General features: G+C 34.9%; 2 protein-coding genes and 1 long non-coding RNA gene across 4 annotated transcripts; all 3 read left to right on the top strand.

Annotated features, from left to right (window-relative positions):
- The first annotated feature begins 3,020 nt into the window (after positions 1-3,020).
- Positions 3,021-3,947, top strand: LOC147296690 (chitinase 2-like). Its single transcript, XM_086229047.1, has one exon. It carries the CDS (start codon positions 3,027-3,029, stop codon positions 3,945-3,947), a length of 921 nt encoding a protein of 306 aa, XP_086085173.1. The 5' UTR covers positions 3,021-3,026.
- Positions 3,948-8,558: 4,611 nt separating this feature from the next.
- LOC147296689 (uncharacterized) lies at positions 8,559-9,660 on the top strand. The gene is made up of 2 exons (XR_015120074.1): positions 8,559-8,617; positions 9,260-9,660. It is a non-coding gene; the product is annotated as an uncharacterized LOC147296689 (long non-coding RNA).
- Positions 9,661-14,885: 5,225 nt separating this feature from the next.
- Positions 14,886-17,567, top strand: LOC147296688 (CCT motif family protein). 2 transcript variants are annotated; one of them, XM_086229444.1, is made up of 3 exons: positions 14,886-15,292; positions 15,457-15,675; positions 17,196-17,567. In XM_086229444.1, the coding sequence occupies exons 1-3, from the start codon at positions 14,936-14,938 to the stop codon at positions 17,388-17,390; spliced, it is 771 nt and encodes a 256-aa protein (XP_086085570.1). In that variant the 5' UTR covers positions 14,886-14,935; the 3' UTR covers positions 17,391-17,567. The 2 variants fall into 2 exon arrangements, with proteins under 2 accessions (XP_086085570.1, XP_086085571.1); XM_086229445.1 differs by lacking the exon at positions 17,196-17,567 and adding an exon at positions 16,725-17,187.
- The last annotated feature ends 4,436 nt before the right edge of the window (positions 17,568-22,003 follow it).

Genomic DNA, 22,003 nt, shown 5'->3' with positions numbered 1-22,003 from the left:
CTTAATCTGTATAATCTTACAAAAGTAGAAGTATCGCAAGTGAAGAGCAGAGTGATTAGTGAAATGGAATGCTTGGTAAAAATGTCAAAAGGTAGGGACAGGAAGGGAAAAGAAACTTGAGATGATAATGAAAAGGAAGACAAAAGTGGGTTTGTATGTGGTGGCAAAGTTGCCCCACGTGATAAAGAGTGATGTGAGTAGGCACATGGAGTTGGTGCCTAATACATGCCTTGTGATCGAAGATGTCAACTAAACAGTCTAAACTAAATAAAACCTTCCAATTCCTAATTCTTGGCCAAACCCAAAACATTATTCTTTGTTGCTCTCATTTTCCCTATCTTTGTGACCCTCTTGCCCACTTATGCTTAAAGCTTCCAAGAATAAGTTGTGGTACGAATTTGCGTCATTTTTTGCAGGAATAACTAGGTTGTCACCAAGTAGGGTAACCTACATTTGTCCCTTATAGAATTGGTTGGTGCAATAGTGATTTTTTTATTTCTCAATATTGACTTGTAGAAATGCCACATTGGAGTATTGAGTTGCTGTCTACATTTGTTACTTGTATATTAGCAGGCTACTTGAATTTTATGAAGTTAATGACGTAACTAACTAGATGGGGATGGTGCCACCAACTTTGAAGCCAATTTGTACACAATACAATATGCCTTGTTTAAATTAAATTTAACTACCTATTTAATTGGTAGTCTAACCTAAGACATTTCCTCAATTAGAGAGAAGAGTTAGTGATAGCTATGAACCAAGTGTAAATTTTACTATGAATGGCTTCTTCAGGGAGGAAGCATGCATGTGCATTATGGATATATTACTTGAAATTTTTTTTGTGTGTATATAACCGAAATATACAATGTATCTTTTATAATTATCGCACACATTACTAATATGTAATGATCATATAAATGTGAGATGAGTGTTGTATATACCAATTTTATATACGGGAGCTAGGGCACTGTATATACCAGTTTTGTAGGCCACCTGAGTTTAGCTATTCTAAAGTCCCTAATCTAAACTTGAAGGTAATTCGATTTTAATGCCGTAACAGCTGCTTTTAACAAGCATGTGTTTACTGCTGACAATTTGTTCACCTAATAATAATGTTGAATAAAAAGATTGCTCAACAATATGATGAGAATATTAAAAAGACTAAAAGTTGCCTGAGATGTTGGACCTGCACGCGAGCCCATGTGGTCTTCACACAACTATCTTCTCGCTTTTTCTCTATCAAATATATTGTTTTGCTCTACTGACTACTATTTAGTTTTTTTTTTTTTTTTTTTTTTTGGGGTCAGACTACTATTCAGTCAACTACCACTGCATAAGTGCATATGCATATCCAGTGAAGTGGAAGATTGGAACTGTTGCTTGGGACATGCTCTATGTACGTCTTTTATATGCTGCGTGGCCTACTGGCCTTTACTTAATTTCACTCTTTCTATCCCTCCATATTCTACGTGTGACTATGTGAGTGTGTGATCCTTCTACTGACAATTTGGGCATATTTTTAAGATATTGTATACCAAAACAAAAATATTGAAGATTTGACATAATGACATCTGTACCTATGACAGATAAGAAGGAAAAAAAAATATTTTCACAAGTGATCATACTGAATATACCTAAATGCCAACTTCTCATAGCACATAGCCTGCCAGGTAATTTAGATTAGCCATTAAATATAGATTTATTTTAATATGTATAGTTTAGATTCATAGTTTGACAATATACAATAATGAATTAATATGCGAGATATTTAATAAGAAAATATTACTCTCTCTATATATATGAGATTTCATTTTCAATGCGTATTATAAGGTTCGACTTAATTGAATTGCTACTTAAAAAGGAAAAAAAAAAAAACAGTTATATAGAGATTTTGATGTTGAGCAAAATGAGAGATGATGTATCAAAACCACATTAGTTAAGTTTGTTGCTAAAGAGCTAAGTAGTTGAGTAGATTATGTTATATCCTTAAATGAAAGCAACAAATTTTAAGTGCGAACGTACGGCTACTTAAGAGCGACACTTAATTGGAATCCATTCATGCATATAAATCTCACAAAAGTTTTATGCATGTAGCTCTATAGTTACTCTCCTGGTTTGATGATCGATCATTATATGTATGTCCCAATGGAGTTGTCCATCGACAAAAATAGTAAAGGCTGGTATACCATCCAACATTAAAACTAAAAGAGCTAATTTCCTATAGAAAATGTGACATTAAAAAAAAAAAAAATTTGAAGAAGGAGAAGAAGAAATACTGAATGCACTGTTGGCCATCGTCCTCTTTATTTATTCTCTTCCTCCACATGTTACAGTTACGATATGTCTGTCTTCTGCGAGAGTACGTGTAAAGGACCGTTTAATTTCATCTCTAACTAATTGAATTGAATACATTCCACAACCACAACCACCTCATCAAATATTTTGGGCCCTGCTTCAGATAAATTTGTATGTATGTTGGGTTTGGTCAATCTGAAGGCCCTAATTAACTAACATATTTTTTGATAGTGACTATGCGAGCCAGAGAATATGACAATTCCATTCTACTTTGCAGCTGACCATCTTGGTCATTTGGGCCACTTCTTTGACTTGGGCTTTCATAATCTAGTGGCTCTTTCTGATTGTATTGTGGGTATTTTTGATGAGGTCAAGAGAGGCCTTGTTAGGCCCAGATCTGTAGTAGTCTAGTTTGTTTGTTGCGCTTCGGCCCATCCATTCTACATTTTTTTTTTTTTGTCAAATTCCATTCTATATGACTACCTCAAATTTGTCTTCTGCTATCCTGCCAAATTGCCAATACAAAGATCTATCCATAAAACACAAGAATTGCTAGTTTGCTACGGCACTGCACACACAGCCAGATGACCAATTAGCTTATGTCCTCTGCATGTTCACATTGAGTAGTAGTACTACATAACTGACACCTAAGAGTGTTCATTTCACTCATAGCTATTAGCTAGCCACACAAATCTAGCACTACTACTAGTCTTCAATAGCAAAAATTAGCAATGGAATTCCCAAAGCCTAAGCTTATCATCACCCTTTTCTTCCTTCAAGCCCTCCTCACATCCTCTACATCAATCCAAACAGCCCCTGCAAACTCAGACCTGTTCAGAGAATACATAGGAGCTGAGTTCAATAATGTGAAGTTTTCTGACGTCCCCATAAACCCAAATGTTGAATTCCACTTCATTCTCTCCTTTGCCATAGACTATGACACCTCAGGCTCAAACCCCACCAATGGAAACTTCAACATCTTTTGGGACTCTGACAACCTCAGCCCCTCCCAAGTCTCCTCCATCAAAAACTCCCACCCAAATGTCAAAGTGGCCTTGAGTCTTGGAGGGGACAGTGTCAACAGTGGCTATGCTTACTTCAACCCTTCCTCAGTGGACTCATGGGTCTCCAATGCAGTTTCTTCACTCACAAGCATCATCCAACAGTACAATTTGGATGGAATTGACATTGATTATGAGCATTTCAAGGCGGACCCCAACACCTTCGCCGAGTGCATTGGGAAGCTCATAACAACCCTGAAGAGCAATGGAGTGATCCAATTTGCTTCCATTGCTCCATTTGATGATGACCAAGTTCAGAGACACTACTTGGCCCTGTGGAAGAGCCATGGACATTTGATAGACTATGTTAATTTCCAGTTCTATGCATATGACCAGGGCACCACAGTGTCTCAGTTCATCAACTATTTCAAGACCCAGAGCTCCAATTACAATGGTGGGAAGGTGTTGGCGAGTTTTATCAGTAATGGGAGTCGTGGATTGTCTCCTGAAAATGGGTTTTTCACTGCCTGCAGTAGGCTCAAGAGTGACCAGAATCTTCATGGTATCTTTGTGTGGTCTGCTGATGATTCCAAGGCAAATGGTTTCCGCTATGAAAATCAATCACAAGCTCTTTTGGCCATTCCACACTAATTTATCTTTTATATATAGCTTGCATATGATTAAGAAGTAGGCTCTTGAATTGGATTCCAGAGTAATATATGTATTATGTACCACTTACTGTACTTATATCTTATAGTTTATACATATTTGAGATTGTAATGTTGTATGAGTTTATAAGAGTGCTACATTTTATGGAAACTTGCTCAATTTAACAAATAGGCCCCGTTACATAGATTCGTTAGAAGACTAATTACCCTCTTTTATGTAAATATTTAGAAAACTAGCACATTTTGAATTTGAAAGGACCAACATGGAATTGAGTAATTGACATGCATCTGAATTGATACGTGGGTGAACATGACATTTCAGCAATATGATAATTACACACACGGTTATGTGTAAAATTGTGTGTGATCATCATGCATTCATGCCATAGGCCCAAGGAAAAAATTTAGCAATGTTTAATAAATTTGGGAGTCCAACGAAATGTGAACCCATGTAGAGATCAATCTACTGGATGATAAAGAAAGTCCAAAAAACAAAAATTCTTTTAAGTGCGTTGGCTCAATGAACTTTGAGTCCAACGAGTCTTTTTTAGGGCCATGAGTCCAAAGAGTCTTTATTTACATACCCAAAAGTCTTTATTGCTTATTGACCGTCGTCATTGTATTGCAATCTCAATTGGCCACAAACACGCGCAGAGCCGTAGATCTCTACTTACTATGAATCGACGCCGTTCTTGTAGCTGGATAAAATATATCACAACCGCCCAAATCCTGAAAACCCTAAAAAAAGAATTGAGAGAGGGTGACATCATCCCATTCTACGGAGCCCAGTTCATATACGTATAGCAAACACATAATGAAAAATAATTCTCAAGAAATACATGTGCTTCAAAATAAGTTAGCAGATCGACTACGTGCGTGCTTTATTTTCTTGTGTTTAATTTGTAGACCCACTTTTAAACCTAATTAATTAGAAACCATGCATGCTTTTAAGGTTAAGAATTTATAGATTAATTAATTAATAATTCTCAAACAATTCTATCATACATATATATATATATATATAGTCTTTAGATTTCTCACCATGAATATATGTTCGAATACTCTCTCTCATCTCTCATTTTTAGTCTCGTATATATTAGAGAAATATTATAGTACTCTATACCAATTAATAATATGTCATGCTCATTCACTAAATTTATTTATCAAATAATTAGCAATATTTTGACAAGTAAATAAATAAGTTTAAAAGTATGTTGAATAACTACAAATGTAAATAAATAAGTTTAAAAGTATTATTAACTACAATAAGTTTAAAAGTATGTTGAATAACTACAATATTTTGACAAGTAAATAAATAAGTTTAAAAGTATTTTTGGCGAGTCGAAAATACTCCTACAAATGTCCAGCAAGTTGGCAAGGCGGAGCTATATACATCTACTTAATTGTCATCCAATCAGCACTAGGCTGCCTGGAGAGTGCCAAGTGGCAATTAGCTAGCAAGGTCCTTTCTGGGCGGTGATATGTGAAACATGTCCCTCGATATTAATTCTTGATGGCACCCCATGATTTGAGGCCTAACCAACTATGAGAAAAAGTTATGTGTGAGTGTGAGTTGACCCTTTGCTCTTTGCTAAACGTGTATTTTCATGGCCAAATTAAACAAATTAATTACCAACACCAAAGTCCTCAACACCAATCCAACATAGACAGAAGGTGATTAATTACTTACAAACATCGACCTTTTTGTTCCTATATCTTTCTACCGGAAAAGGACCATATATATAATGCTTACTTGCCAATTACTATGATGCCTTATCTTGATCATAATTTCTCTTTCTCTTATCATAATGGGTCAACTCATCAACTTGGCTGCCACTAAATAATTAAGTTATTTAGACTTGGGAGTCATGAAGTATTCGAAGTGATCGAGAGTGTTAATAATTGGAAATGACATTGATGTGAAAACTCGACGGGATAAACGGTTAAAAGTGCATCTTATATATGCTTAGCATGTGTGACTGAGATGATCATGATCATTTTTGCTAGCTATAGGTCAAATTAACCACCAACTATTAAAATTCCTAAGGAATATATCAATGTTCATTTTTCAAATGTGGGAGTAAACCAAGACACAATTTTAAAGTTTTAGGGTGTGGGTGTGTACTTTTTCATTAATTTTTCATCTCATTTCAAGTCAAACACGTTCGTGATCTCTGAAATCACATACTTGAAATGAAGTGTACGTGTTGCGATTTGCGAAAAAAGTAGAATGGAGAAGGAGATGAGTCGAATCAAAGAGCTAGAAATTAAATTTGTTGATTTGCTATGTTTTTGTTTAAGAGCAATCATTAGGAGCTAGACTGATAACATTATTAACCACATGGCATATGGTCACAGAATCACTGATGGTATTTATATAACTAGTGGATAAACTGTTGTATATAGTACGTCTCTTGTTGACCCCAATTGACAAACCCACAAGCTATCCAACTTCGTTATCTAGAATAAACCCCACCTGCATTTTCCAAATTGGTCCACCACCACGTACAGGAATAAGATCGCACGATTGCCTACTAGGATTCTAGACATGCATTATTTCCATCGCATAGCTTATAGCAGGACTTGGAAACTCAAGATGCTTTTCTTTTCTTTACGAGTACTTTGAAAAAAAAAAAAAAACAAGAAAACAAGAAGAAGAAGGTAGGAGAAAACAGAAAAATTGTTCGGTAGCGAATGCACCGGGCTCTAATGAAAAATAAACAGAATTATATTCAATATTATTGTACGTACAGGGTCGGTCTTGAAATTTTCAAGACGTACCTAAGATGAACTATTCAAGTGGGACATCTCACATAAAGAATTTGTGTGTGCTTTTAGTTGGACACTTTTCAAAGTTCGAGGTGGCAAACTTATTTTAGATTTTGGAAGAATTTGTTTTTGTTTTTGTTTGTGTTTAAGTTGAAGAATATTTTTATCATGTATATATAATAGAATTACTTGGATTTTGCGCGCAGTACTTATCTCGTTAAAGTGCTTTAAAGACTGACCAATCTATTATTGTGTACGTAATGGGTACTCTTAAATATGTTTGTAATTAGTCATCTTAATTACGTGATCGCACTGAAGAATTGTTCACAAAACATCCAAGACATGTGTAGACCCTAGTAATGTTGCTTTTTTCCAAACCGAGTTGCATTCTTGGTAAGGAAAGTCTAAACTTGGTTGTGAACTCTGTGTAGACCCTAGTAATGTTGCTTTGAGTGTACTGATAATGCTTGGTTTGGCAAGAGAGTCTTGAGTCTTAAGTCTTGAGCTTTACACAAAATCCCACTTTTCTTGTTTTGGTAGTCACTGACCCCGTGACACTCTTTGTGAATTATGTACTGATTGGTAAGTGGTCTCGAGCTGATTTTTGGTGAGCATAAACTAGACATCCTAATGGTTATTTCAAGACCAAGATCACCTCAATCGGACCCCAGATGCATTAGTTATGCATTTTCTAAGTTGGCCCTGAAAGCTTTACACAAAATCCCACTTTTCTGGTTTTGGTAGTCACTGACCCCGTGACACTCTTTGTGAATTCTGTACTGATTGGTAAGTGGTCTCGAGCTGATTTTTGGTGAGCATAAACTAGACATCCTAATGGTTATTTCAAGACCAAGATCACCTCAATCGGACCCCAGATGCATTAGTTACGCATTTTCTAAGTTGGCCCTGAAATACTGAAATCTGGCAGCAATTATCTTCCTTTGCATGTCTATGTTTTCTTATGTTTCTCGTGATTTTAACCTAAACTAAAATTGATGTACTGATATTAATTAGTTCAAGTGTTTTAGTGAAACACCAAATTTTTTGCACAATTTCACTAGTATTGATGTCCTGTTACTAGCAAGTGAGCTATATATAACCTGTACGTAAGTGTTAAATCCTCAGGTATATGAAGTTCTGGAGTTGCTAAATGAACTTCTCCTTGCTTCAGCCAAAGAACAAGATGCTCCATAATTGTCAGATAAGGAATCTTTTTTAGTTGATCAACCTGATTTTCTGAAAAAAATTTTGGGATGAATATACTTCCCTTGTCAATCCATGTTTGGTTTCTGATATATAAAACACTTTCTTTGCACCCCACCCAACCAACCAATATTTTATGCAATGTTTCCTTCATTTGTCAACAGGTTGTGAATTCCAAGCATGCGAATCATTACATAATCAGTGGGCACTCTTTGGAGCATTTGTGTTCAGTGATGGTCCTTGTTCTACTCATTATTTTTTGTGTATGTGTTTATCAAGGCAAATGTATTTGTGTTCACCCAACCATTAAAGATTACTACACGGATTATATCAAGGTAAGCTGCTAAGTCATTTATCCTTGTCAATTTAAATTTAAATGACTATCATATTCATGCATCCATGAGTTTCAACATCTCCCAAGTGACATATGATTTATTTTATAATCGAATTTTCAATTATGTGTCTTATTTTCACAGACTTTGATTTTTCTTTAATTAATGAGTCTATTTGTCTATTTTTATGTAGGGATTCAAAGATGGAAGGAGCTCAAAATGCTTTGGTTGTCGGTCCATCTGCACCAAAGGCACAATGAGCTTTATGAAGGAAATGCTTTGGTTGTCGGTTGTTATGCGCTTTATGAAGGAAATAATTGAAGATGAGGGCTTAGCTTTTGTGAATAAGGTATGAATTAGTCAGCCAACCTGACATTATGTTGGTCATGCTTTTGGTATGAGCAGTGATATCATAATTGTCTTTTACTTGGACATTTTGAACCCTTGGTACTCTTAGGTGCTATATCATATCATGTCAAAATGACTTATAAATTGTTTAGACCTTGCTGGGCATTTATAAATGGGTATTCGAATCTTGATAAAGAAGTTGATGTATTGTTGCAATTTATAATGCTTTAATTTGTTTTGTGGCTGAAAGCTTGGAAATGTAGTAAAGGAATAAAAGGAAACAAATTAGTTGGGGGAGTCTGTTTTGGGTGCAGATTGGGAATACTTGGTGGATTCTTTCAAAATTGTGGAAGTGGACAGGTTATATTGGCCCCTGTTTGATGATCACTTGTGTTAATATATTGGAGCTTGATTCTGGATATAAGCCCCTATTTTATCTTGTGGATGATAACTATATATATATATATGCTTGCTACTGGATGTTGAAACCTGACAGGGGCATATTCTTCTCTTGCATGCCTATGTTTTTCAATACACCTACTTAGGGGCGCGCATGTTCTTTATTTTTTTCTTTCTGCCGGACTGTTTGCATTTTTGGTTGAATTTTATTTTTAATTAGTACTTCATCTTTGCCTTGTTTCAGTGGGAACGAAGGCAAGACAACACTTATACCCAAGAAGATATAGATGAAGTCCGGGCTGAATGGGCAAACTTCGTGGGCCAGTTTATGTAGACATTTCTGGTTGGATTTTTGCATGACACCTTTTTGACATAGGCCATATGTTTAGCTAGACTAGCTTTGGGTATATATGATATATTGATTACTTTGCTAGATTAGCTTGGGATGATTGATAGGCTAGCTGCTGGATAATATTTTGATATATATATGACAGCAATTAGGTTGATTAATTAGATTGATGCCTAGTTTTTTGGAAAGGTATATATGGAGGGTTTTTGTTTATGGCATATATGGCTGGTTTTGTGAATGAAATTGGGTTAAGGGAGCGAGGTACATATATACAATTACTACCTTCAAATATCTTATATTATTTGGTACTTTAGAAATTCCAATCCTTTATTATTGTGAATTGTTATTTTGTAAATGTATAATTTATTAGGAATGTTAATTATGAAGGGAATCAATTTAGAACAATTAATGGTTGTACCAAAACAACCTATCTCATCAATTAGATTTTGCATTGTTTGTTCATAATTGCATTGTGGTCAAAGACAATTGGGAGTTTCTAAAAACAGATATAAACAGGCACATTATACAACAGTTTTTCGATCAAAAGCGTGGTCTGTGCCCTTGACTTACAATGGTTCAATATCATAAACCATTGTTTAATTCTTAAGCATACCACACAAATCTTAAAAAGCCATTGTGCTAAGTGCCTTCATACAATAGTTTCTAATCCAAAATCGATGTACCAAATAAGTATATACAACGGTTATATGGTTAATATTCAATTTTCTTAATGCATTAATACAACGGTTTCATATAAAACACCGTAGTTTGAAAAACCTATAGACATGGCAATACACATATTATTCAATAGATTAGACAACGGTTTTTAACAATAAACCGTTGTTTTAATGGATATTTCACCTCGTGTTTCTACCTAAAATAGTTGTAAAACCAATTCTTTACTTAACATAACCGTTGTTTAACATATATATACACATCGGTTTTTAAATATAAACCGATGTTTAAATTGGCACTCAACAACGGTATCTTCCAAATCATTGATTTTAAAGGTTGTATATACAACGGTGGTACATCTATAACCGTTGTGTAGGTGCACCAGGACAACGGATTTTATCCGTTGTCTATTAGGGGTATGAATAGACAACACTCGATTAGACGACGGTAAATTATAAACTTAGACAACGGTGAAAATCTGTTGTCTGATTGCTATTTTGTAGTAGTGATTTCATTTATTAAATGTTAATCATGCAAATAATTATATCCAAATTAAAGTACTCCATCCCAGATATGAGAGGCACATGCAGACCCTCATATTTGAGGCCAGCATGCATCTATGCAAAGTATAGTATGGTTATACAATTTGAGTATTGCACATACTACCAAGCTAGCTATATGCAAGCAATAATAGCACAGAAGGAAAATAATGAAGCTCCAATGGGGACAAGTCATATATGCAAGTTGGTAGAATAGCACTGTGACACACTGACACTACGTCGTTTACGTAACGCAATGGCATTGCAACAGAGTACAAAATTTTAATTTAGTTGGACCCGATTGGCTACGACTGGTTTCAACCTAGTTATTGACCAACTCAGGAACGAAACGTTTTTATCTAGTTACTTTGTGCACTAATATTTTCATGTGCACAAGGGTCTTCAAGGCAATTGATGGTTTCTCTGAGCGACAGGTACCCCTTTTTGAAGTGATATAGATGATTCTCATGGACCTACTTATTGCAAATGCATGTAGAAGATGCTGAAGAGGTCCCCCCCTTCTCATAGTCAATGTACATCTTCATTGATTATGATCTTGTCATAGTTTTTCAAGGTTTACATCATCATAAGAGATTTGAGTCAAGCATATATGCATCTATTGTGAAAACTAATCGATCTCTATAGTATTTATTAATTAATTAGTTTACTCGAAAAATCTCTTAAACCAAAGTTTCTTCGTTTGATTCAAAGAGGATTCGATTGCGAAACCAAATTTCTTAATTTTGTGGGATAAATCAATAGCTAATTGGCTATTTCTTTCATAGTTGTAAAACCGAAGTCTTTTTGAACCCCTTTGAGCCAAATTATTGAAAGGATCGACTTGGGTTAAGTCCATTTATTTATTCATGAATAATGTTTGGCTCTCTTTACTTATACTTTAACACGTATTAACTTCTAAGGAAGAATTATAAATTAGAAAAATAAAAGAATAAACAATTGAATATGAATCAAATTGTAATTGGCTTGTTAGAAAAAATGACAATTTAATTTTCTTGATGTATAAATGTCGCTGAAATCCCTTTACAAAAGAAGACATTAGTCATTATAAAAAAAAAAAAAAAAAAAAAGACATTAGTATTAGTTTGCCCAAGAAAATTGATCGAGCACTCCATGGTATGTACTACTTGTGAAAATTTTCTTCCTCCATGGCATGTATTTGATTTGACAGTCACGTAATAAAATTACAGAAGTGATCAGTGTTTTCAGACGCAAAAGCGTCACGCGAGGCGTTTGCAGTCTCGCAAGGCGAGGCGTAAGCCTTGACGCGTATAGCATAAGCCTTTCGGGCATAAAAAAATATAATAATAAAAAAATTATAAAAATAATTATATAGCTAAAAAATAGTATTAATTGTCATTCATAAATAAAAATCATCCATATTACATATCAAATTCAATAATATTGTCCAAATTAAATAGAAATCCAAACAAGCATATTGATCTAATAAGATCATTCACAAAAACATAGTAAAAACAACCACTTCATTCATCCCACTCATTATCATCAATATCATTCAAACTAATATCATTATCATCCTTGTCGAAGGAATCGATGTGGGAAGGAGGAAGCACATTATCAAATTGAAGAGGAGCTTCTAGTTCTACTTCATCATTTTCATCCACAAGCATTGGGCCTTAATCTGAGCAAAAAACTGAAAAGCCCATTAATATTTCTAAAAGGCCCAAGCCCAGACCAACATAACTAGTCACTTCACTAGTCTTTCACTGAACCAAACTTCCAGCTATTCAGCTTTTGAAAACACTGCTCGCAAGTCGCAACCCACACTCTAATTCAAGGTCACTCATGGCCCTTCTTTTTCTACATCTTAGACCGATCCTCTTACTCTCTCTCTTGCTTTTCGGCCCAATCATCTTGTCCAAAGTTGCCTTGGGGTCACCGGTCGCCGACGAAGACTTCTCAGAGGAGTTGCTGCTGAGACCGTTACCGGATCGGAAAGTTTTGGGACTGAGTTTTTGAAAAAAAAAATCCCGCAGAGGTGGTCGCGGGGCGTCCGCCTTCAACGCCTTCAACGCCTTGCCGTCGCGAGGCGTACGCCTTCAACGCCTTGCCGTCGCCTTTCAGTCCTTTTACAGATTCCGGCGACGTCGTGCGCAATCGGCCGCCGCCTCGCCATGACTCGCGCCTTGAGGCGCGCCTGAAGAACGCCTTTGAAAACACTGGAAGTGATTGAGAAGTGATCAAAATATAATATTTATTAAAAAGAAAAACTTACTTTTTGAGGAATGAGTTCAATGCAGGATAGTGAAGTAAACTCCTAGAGTTGCACGCATCCATGCAACTAATAGTGAAAAATATCAGCGCGCGGGATGTAATGCTATTCTAATGATGATGATTAGAAGCAAGACAATGACACTTTTGATGATAATTAATTAAAGATCCTAACTAAATGGCCAAAAACAATTACAAATCCTAACTATAATATATAGTATAATCCTCCCTAAAAATAGGGTTGGTATGTCATTATAATAACTAGCTATTAGCTATGGATTATAGCAGTTTTTCTTGTCATAAATAATAATTAATCTAATTAATCCTTTCCAAATTCCGTTCATATGATTGGGAGTACACTGTGTGCTACTCACATGGAGTTGTGTTAAATTCTTTCACTTTAACTCTCTCTTTGTACTTTGCAGCTCTCATGTGGATCTAAGTGGTGGTGGGGTCATTTTTTTATTTGTTGTCAAATGCAAGTTGAGTAAGATTTTGAGATCCCTGGTTGGCAATGCCTTGGCATAAACTGGCCGGAGAAGAAATAGGCAATATAGGACCACTTTGAAAAGTCCCAAACTCTTACTACTTGCAATTTGCAACATATAGCTAGCCACTTCATTGTTTGACCGAATGTGTTGGGTGAGTGGAACTTAATTCCCAATTGGTTCACAAAATGAATAGAAAATATTTACGCAGGATTTCTCCAAAGCAAGCTAATTAAGTTCAAATTAATTGATAGAAAAAAAGGAAAAAAGCGCCCACACACACACACACACCATCTGAACTCTGAAGTGCGAACCATTACAAGTGCTAACTCTAGATTATTAATATTAAAAGATTGACACAAATTATGTACAATTAATGTGCTTCCTCATCACTGTGGAGTATGGAGCGAGTAATGAATAATTGAATATGTATGCGTTTGGGATTGAGTTTGGGTGGGTGTCAGTATAGAGACATTGGTACAGTACTGTGTACGTACCTGTGTGGGGTTTGGGTGGTAGATTCACATGCTTAATTTGTACTACGCTTCTAGCTACAAGCTTGTGCGTTTCTGCCTCCGCATATAATTCATTCATACACAACATGGGCTTACGCATGAAAAATATAGGGTTTAGGGTTTAGGGTTTAGGGATTAACCTAAATAATATACAAGCATATTTTTAACCTTTAAATATATTTTGATAGTTTTATTTTTTCAGTATTAGAGATTAATAAGGAAATGGGTTTCTTAACCTTTGAATCTCGAGACTGTTACTTTTTCATTATTAGAGATTAATACAATAATGGCTTTTCACTATTATGGGTTGGGTTAGTAAATCTTTTAACTGTTAAATCTGTTTATACCTCATTCTCATTCGATATTTATAGTGCAATTTTTCATTTACAACTTATACAATATTATAATTATTTTATTATTAAAAAAAAGTATTATGTAAAACTGTAATATGGTTACATAGTGTAATTAATTCAAAATAATTACTCGGAGGTGCATACATGACCTAGCTAGCTTTTCACTGTACGTAATTACCCTGTTCTTTATTAATGTTTATCTAGAGCACTGATGAGCAGGCATATATATTACATATTGAATTACTTTATGAGTGCAATTAGGTAGCTTATAACGGCGACTACTTTTGATTTGGGTTCATGTAGAAAGTGAAACCCTACCTATATCTTTAGCCACGACGCCGTACCTAAAAGCAAGTTCTCATAGAGTCATAGGGGGCCTTCCATTACTGATCTTATTCTTCTTACTCGATCAGACTAAGTGACTAACAACTCTGGGGCGAAACAAAGAGAGAGAGATATATATATATATATATGTGGGTGTGGACGCGCATTGTATTTGTGGGTAGGCTAACGTCTCATCATCATCCCAGCAACAGAAATAATAACCAGGTCAACGCTTTCTTTTAAATAATTACATCAGCATCCACGTCATCCTGTCCCGTCCTCGATCTCTGCTTTCTTTTGGCTTCCTTTAAGTACCCCCTAGTCCCATTCTCCCAGCCATGTTCATTTTATCTTCAGTTTTCAACTTTTCACTCTCAAACCTCCCTCAAACTCCTAGGCTGTAACTGAAACCCTTCCCCCACGCGCAATGTACGGTCACAACAACACCGCATTCCCACGCGCCTCCGATTTCCAGTTCCAGGGGTCCTCCGCTCCCCAGGCGGCCTACGACCAGCTCGGCGTGGCTGCGGTTGCGGCGGCGGCAGCCGAGTTCAGCAACAGCTGCAGCAGCGGCTGCAGCAGCTACGGCGGCTCGCCCAGTACGCCTCATCATCATGATGATTGTGGTGGGCCCACCGCCAGCACGCTGATGATTCAGCGGAGCGTCAGCAGCCATTCCCTCCAGAAGAGTAGCGGGACCCACCGGCTCGTCTCGGACTTGCTGGAGTTGGAGTCCGGCCCAGCCGTCCGCCGGGTTTACAGCACCGGGGACTTGGACTTGCAGGTTAATTGGTTCCATACTTCCACGTACGACAGTTACTAATTCAAATAAAATGACCTAAATGCCCACAAATATACAAAAACACGACGTCGTAGTAAGTGCATGAGAGTGAGTGAGTAATTAAGTTTTAATCTGTTAATTAATTATTTTGATGTGGGTGCATGCAGAGGATTAATATGAATAATAATGGGGTACAAATGCAATTAGCTCTACAGCAGTTGCATAGTTACAAATCATCATCGGAAAGCAGTCCGCTGTCGAGCGAGAGCAGTATGATCATCGAAGGAATGAGCAAAGCGTGTCGTTACAGCCCCGAGGAGAAGAAAGAGAGGATTGAGAGGTACAGAAGCAAGAGAAACCTCAGGAACTTCAACAAGACCATTAAGGTTAATTATGTTTTTAATAATCAATTGCTTCATTACTCTTATTATAATTGAATCCTTTTAATTTTACTTTTACGGTTTTACCCATCATTCATTCGATCATTCACATTTTTTGGCTGGTTGCTGCTTAATTCACCTACTGAGTCAGTGACCCACTAACTACTTTAGGCTTTATGGGCATGAGTATAATGGAATCGACTCGTGGTTTGCTTTTTGGCCCACGATTGCGAACACATACATTTCCATGTAAAATCTTACCTTCACTAGCTTAGCTACAATTGTGCCTGTTTCTGTCACATCTATCTATAGATCTACATTGTTTCTGTATATTCAAATAGTTGAAAAGATGGTGCATGTTTCACATAAAGGTTTTTGCAAGTTTTACTAGTACTCTTTTTAGCTACCTAGCTCTACAATATATGGAGTGCTTGTTTGAAAAAACGAATTAATGAAGTGACATATAAATGAAATGGTTTATATATGCTGCACGGAAAATGCTAAACCTATTATCAATTAATTAATTGTAGCACTCCATATTAATTATGATTGTTTATGCGGCTTGTCACACATATTTATGTACATATTATTGGCATTTATTATGGTCACGAAAATGGGATAGTAGGATATGTTATGTGTCACAGTAGAGCAAGTAATCGAAGATAAGTATTAGAAAATGAAGGAATTATGTACATTTTAAAATCACATAATGTGTCAATTGAACGATGTATCTATTAAAATAGTTGTCCATAATAATTAGTGTAATAAATACACATAATATAATATATTTGCTAATGACATCGTTCATAAATGAATTCTACAACAGATTTATAAATGTGTACGTACCAATATTCTTTATGAAATATCTTGTATCAGAATTCTTTTTTTTTTGTTTTTCTGTATCAGTATTCTTTAATCATGTATGAAATCAATTAATATTGCTTTAGTTATCTCAACCATCATACGATGTTTACCTTTTTGTTGGCCAATATCTATTTACATAATGCTTAATCCTGCCGCCATATCAAGTTTCATTCCATGTTTATGTGTTGCAGGTCCTATTAACAGACGTTCAACCCTCTATTGTCTTACTCTTCGATGTGTCTGTTTGAAATTGTAAACTTTCCCAAGGGAGTGGTACACATTTATTTGGTTTCTTGAAGACTTGAACTAGATGAAGTTCTTTCACTCGGAAATTACCTACAAATGTAAAAGCATGAACCCAAATACCAATTTTGAACAAAAGTACCTACAAATTAATTGACCAAGTAGCCATGAAATGTTCTGGTCTTGGAATGTGTCTGAACCACTTCTAATGAGTCGTTTTTTTTTTCCTTAAGAAAAGGGTTTTTTTTGTCACAAAGATACAACCATGTCTAATAATAAACATGTAGAACTTACACTCCTATAAGGTGTTACAAGGTGTTACAGTTATTTAAGGATCCACCACCATGTCATTATGCTATTATGTCAGTGTACATTTGAAACCTGAACCTTAATTAATCTTTTTGCATTTCTGAATTCAGTATGCTTGTAGGAAGACACTGGCGGATAGCCGGCCGCGGATCAGAGGACGATTTGCGAGGAACGACGAAATTGAGAAGATTACTTCTCATGTTCAGTGGAGCCACATTAGTGGGGAGGAAGACGAACAGGACGACAATAATTGGATCAACCTTCTCGATGCATTCTCTCCGATCGAATCAAATTCCTTAATCTAGGGACATAGAACTGATTCTATGTCAAATGTTTTAGCAAGTAGCTAGGCCAATTTTTAGGCTGCTTGATTTGAACTTTTATATATTATGCAGAATGCATGGTGCTTTAAGCGTTATTTAGCTTCAAGTGTAGCTGATGTACATATAGGTTGATTGTACTGTTAGAATGACAATGTGGAATTTTATGACTTTAATTAATCAATTTAATGGTGATGTCTTTGATTGCCTAATGAATTAGCAATTTATTATGCAATAATGTAATGTGGGTTTGCATATATAAGGTCATGCTCAGGCTTTACTTTAATCAGTGTTTCCAGAATAACACTGCTGCATGTGACAGCTGATGGGAAAAGATGAAAACAAAGTCATTGTCATGGAAAAAGAACAGAAATAAAGGGCTGATTAAATTACTCATGGTGACAGTCACCATCTTCATGAATGTTTAATGAACTACTGATCATGATAGATCCATTGACTCATATATATATATGCAGTGTATATGTTCAAAGATAGGAAAGAACTCCAACGGCGAAAGCACTGGGCCGACACTGACACTGAGAGACGAGTACATAGGAGACTTTCTTTTGTGCGGACATTGCATATTATACGCTCATTATCTAATAGTAAAAATTAGGTTAAAAGTGTATTTACATTCACCAATTATAGAATTTATTTTAAATTGGTTTACAAATTATAAAATATTTTAAATTTTTCCATTAATTATAGGGTTCATTTTAAGTTGATCTACGAATTATAAAACATTTCCAATTTCTCTATTAATTATAAGGTTCATTTTAACTTGATCCATGAACTAATAAAAAACATACAGAATAATAAACAAAATCGGGTTGACAAAAAAATCGGACTAAACCAGATTATTTATATATTTTTTATTTATTATATAAAAGTTATATAATTTGAATAAAAAAAATAAGGTGTTTTTTGCCCATGTTGGATTCAAACCCATGACCACTTCAGTATAGTAAAAATGTGAATTCTCATTACACCACTTAGCCACTTATGATATTCAAGTACATGCAATATATTTATAGGCATACTGATATTTCAAATATAATAATTTATAAAATTATAATTGGTATTTTACACTATAACCTTATACCCTAAACCATAAAGTCTAAAACCTTATACCTTAAAAATTAACCCTATACTCTAATAATTTTAGTATATAAACTATAAATTATAGTTTTGGACTTTTAGTAATAGTTTTACAATATGGAAATTATAAATTATATAAAATATAAACTAGTAAAATTTTTAGACTTTTTGTAATGATAAAATTTAAATAGAGACCTAAAATAATATTTTTTTTAAAAGGAATGATATATATAATATATTTAATTTTATAAATTATTATATTTCAAGTATTAGTATGCCTATAAATATACTGCATGTACTTGAATTTCACAAGTGGTTAAGTGGTGTAGTGGGAATTCATACTTTGACTCTCCTCACAATGTCATGGATTTGAACCCAAGCATGTGCAAAAACACCTTACACATTTTTTATTCAATATATATAACTTTTATATAATATAAAATATAAATATATATAAATAATCTGATTCGGTCCGGTTTTTTTGTCAACTCGATTTTGTCTATCATTTTGTATGTTTTTTGTTAGTTAATAGAAAAATTTGAAATGTTTTATAATTCGTAAACTAATTTAAAATAGACCTTATATTTGATGGATGTAAATGTACTTGAGTTTAAAAATTATATCTTATTTTTTAACAGTTCGCGAATACCACACCATAGCACAGTTTTCAAAGTAGGAACAAAATTTGTGCTTACTTTTTCTTCCTTGATCGAGCTACATCTATTGGGAAAATTCTGTGCAGACACTTCACCATATGTGCACATGCACATTTTGTACCATTTGATCTAGATATATGGAATCACTATTTCCATCCTAAAGTATAAATTTTCTAATCTTTGAATTTGTCTGCTATAAATATAGTGTCCGCACTGTATATGTTTTCTATCTATTAGAACTGTACTCTTCATTAAAATAGTAGTTGGAGATTTAGACAGGCACAAGCCCTACAAATATGCCTAGCAAATCAATCAATCAGTCATTCTCTTATATGCTATTTGAGGTGAGGAATGGATGAGTTACTTTACAACATGCAAGTCAATTAATTTCCTAATTGATGTTTGGAATGTGATATGGGTTTATCACATTGGTGTGGTGCATGTCTCAGTCCTTAAAGAGTCACCATCGACAAAGAGGAAAAATGGCCAAGATATCGATATGTACTTATGAATGTCATGTCAATCAACCTCATTGTAAAGAGATCAAGTTAAACTCTTAAACGTAATTAATTATTATTTATTACTGCATGTACATGGAGGAGAAAACTAGCTTCGACAACTAGAGCCGCTAATTGAACTAGCTCGGGCATAGTCATTCACGAATGTGTAGATAATTGTATTTAACGAAATTCAGTGAATGAATTTAGAAAGAGTAAGAAAAACAGGAGTGAAATTTGATTGCTTATTATAGATCACATTAATAGTAGAAGTGAGATCCACAAACACAAATCACTTCTATTCTATTAGAGATATGATATACAATATGGAGAAGCTTCTTTTAGGCCACTTCCATCTTTTTAACAATTAAGCCATGACACCACTTTCTTCATAAAACGCCAAATCAATTTTATAATCATATCTTTATGCTATTTAATCATTTGGTGTCGTTCATGTTACTGAATGATTAAAGATACAGACTTACGTTTCAAATTTGAATAATATATTATTAGCTAGAATCTCTGAGTCCCACTTTGATCTTCTTTAACCAAAGGCTATGATTTTTGAGGCAAACTACTCTAAAAGGTGGGGATAGGACGGCGCTCTTGATTTTTTTGTCAGCCGGCGGTGGCAAACCTTTAATTATGTTAATTTTGTTAAACAAGGACAAAACACACACACACACACATTAATTTAATTAAAATACAAGAATTGCTAATTAATCATTACGACATTACCCTGCTAAATATGTAGCACCTGAGGCTGTACTCCAAAAAGTTCACTATACACTCATGCTTTGGGTAAATATCTTTAAAATTTTGAAATAACTATAAAATCATATTTTATATATATATATTTTACATTCAACGGTGATCGATTATCATTTTATATCTTAAAGAAAAAAAATAACCCGTTACATTATAAAATTTGTCAAAATAAATATATAACATACTAAACATGGGTTTGATTACTGACGATTGTTACATGTAAACCATATAAACTAAATCCATGGGCTGAAAATTTTGGAACTACAATTCCATAGTAAATTTCATTATTATTACTATTTTACTCAGCAATCGAAACAAATTAAAAAAGGGGAGTTTTGAAGTGCCCCCGACTAGTTTGGAAAAGAGGAAAGGCAAGCTTAATGATGGTGATCGAGGATAGTGACCGGATTGATTCAACAAAAAGACAAGAAGAGAGGGGTCTTGTCACCACTATACCCAAAAACACAAAACTATTCAACTCAAAATAATAAAGAAACCGAAACAAGTGCAGTAGCACATGAACGCCAGTAAGTAAAATGATGCCTCCTCAAAAATAAAAGTTCACTTTTGCACCAGCCCAGCTCTACATGTGAGAACTATAATAAAATCCCAATGTTTAATTAGAGTGAGTGATCATCAATTCATTCACACCATTCTTGTCCCTATTTATGTATTTAAGTGGCAACTTGCAAGAGCATGATGTCCAATAATTTTATTTAACAATACGGAGTGCATAGAAACATCAAACATCTATTGAAATCAGCAATTAACTATTAATTAATAGGTACCCAGTACCGCAACCTGGTCCATTGGTTGGTCAACGTTTAACGGGTTGAGGAAGCCCAGGCCCACGTGAGAGATATAATAATTGGGTTTCACGGGATGGGCCTCATATTGGTGCAGAAAGGCTTATTGAACCAAGTTGGGCTGCTACAAATAGCTGAGGTCCAATCCACTATCTTAAGCAGACCAATCCATATCCACTCGAAACACATTGTGCAGAAGACATACATACTAAAAGAAGTCATACCTGATACAGATTGGTATGAGTTGGTTAAAAGCCTAGTGGGCTACCAGTTAGTTGAAATTGGAGATTAAAGTTGAATGATATGAGTACATTATATATTGTAAAAGAAATTGAAAAGAAAAGACATACAAGTTGTAGACCCTTAAAGGGGTGGTTGATTTTCAATTTGGTCCTGATGGTACACTTACAAATGCAGTTAAGCAATTGATAGAGCGACTCAAACTCAAAAAAATAAAAGAAACCATCAAGTCGCAATATTTTGTTGGAAAAAGAAACAAAGTGGCAAGGAGTGAAAATTAATAACAGAGATTAATTTGAGGGAGGTTTTGCAGTCAACTTCCTAAATCTTAGGCCGAGGCAAGGACGAGGAAGCAAGTTGTCCCTGATGATAGGGTCATTCAGAAGCTGATGGGCCCTTTTAGTACCTCTACCTCTGCCTTTGCCTTTGCTTAGTACCATGGAGCTGCTCAATTATTCTAAACTATCCTATGTCCTAACACATACGATGGTTAGTATAGGATGAGAAAGAGTAAAAGTAGAAATACTAGAAAG

Source organism: Dryas octopetala, chromosome 1 (assembly GCF_963921425.1).
Source record: "Dryas octopetala chromosome 1, drDryOcto1.1, whole genome shotgun sequence".
NCBI lineage: Eukaryota > Viridiplantae > Streptophyta > Magnoliopsida > Rosales > Rosaceae > Dryas > Dryas octopetala.
This window is presented reverse-complemented; position numbering and strand designations above follow the sequence as displayed.

Excerpts from the sequence above, each read along its gene's own strand:
- LOC147296688 (XM_086229444.1), top strand. The coding sequence starts at position 14,936 with ATGTACGGTCACAACAACACCGCATTCCCACGCGCCTCCGATTTCCAG. Across the intron at positions 15,293-15,456 it reads CCGGGGACTTGGACTTGCAG|AGGATTAATATGAATAATAA; the intron begins GTTAATTGGTTC and ends GGGTGCATGCAG. Across the intron at positions 15,676-17,195 it reads ACTTCAACAAGACCATTAAG|TATGCTTGTAGGAAGACACT; the intron begins GTTAATTATGTT and ends TTCTGAATTCAG.
- LOC147296690 (XM_086229047.1), top strand. The coding sequence starts at position 3,027 with ATGGAATTCCCAAAGCCTAAGCTTATCATCACCCTTTTCTTCCTTCAA.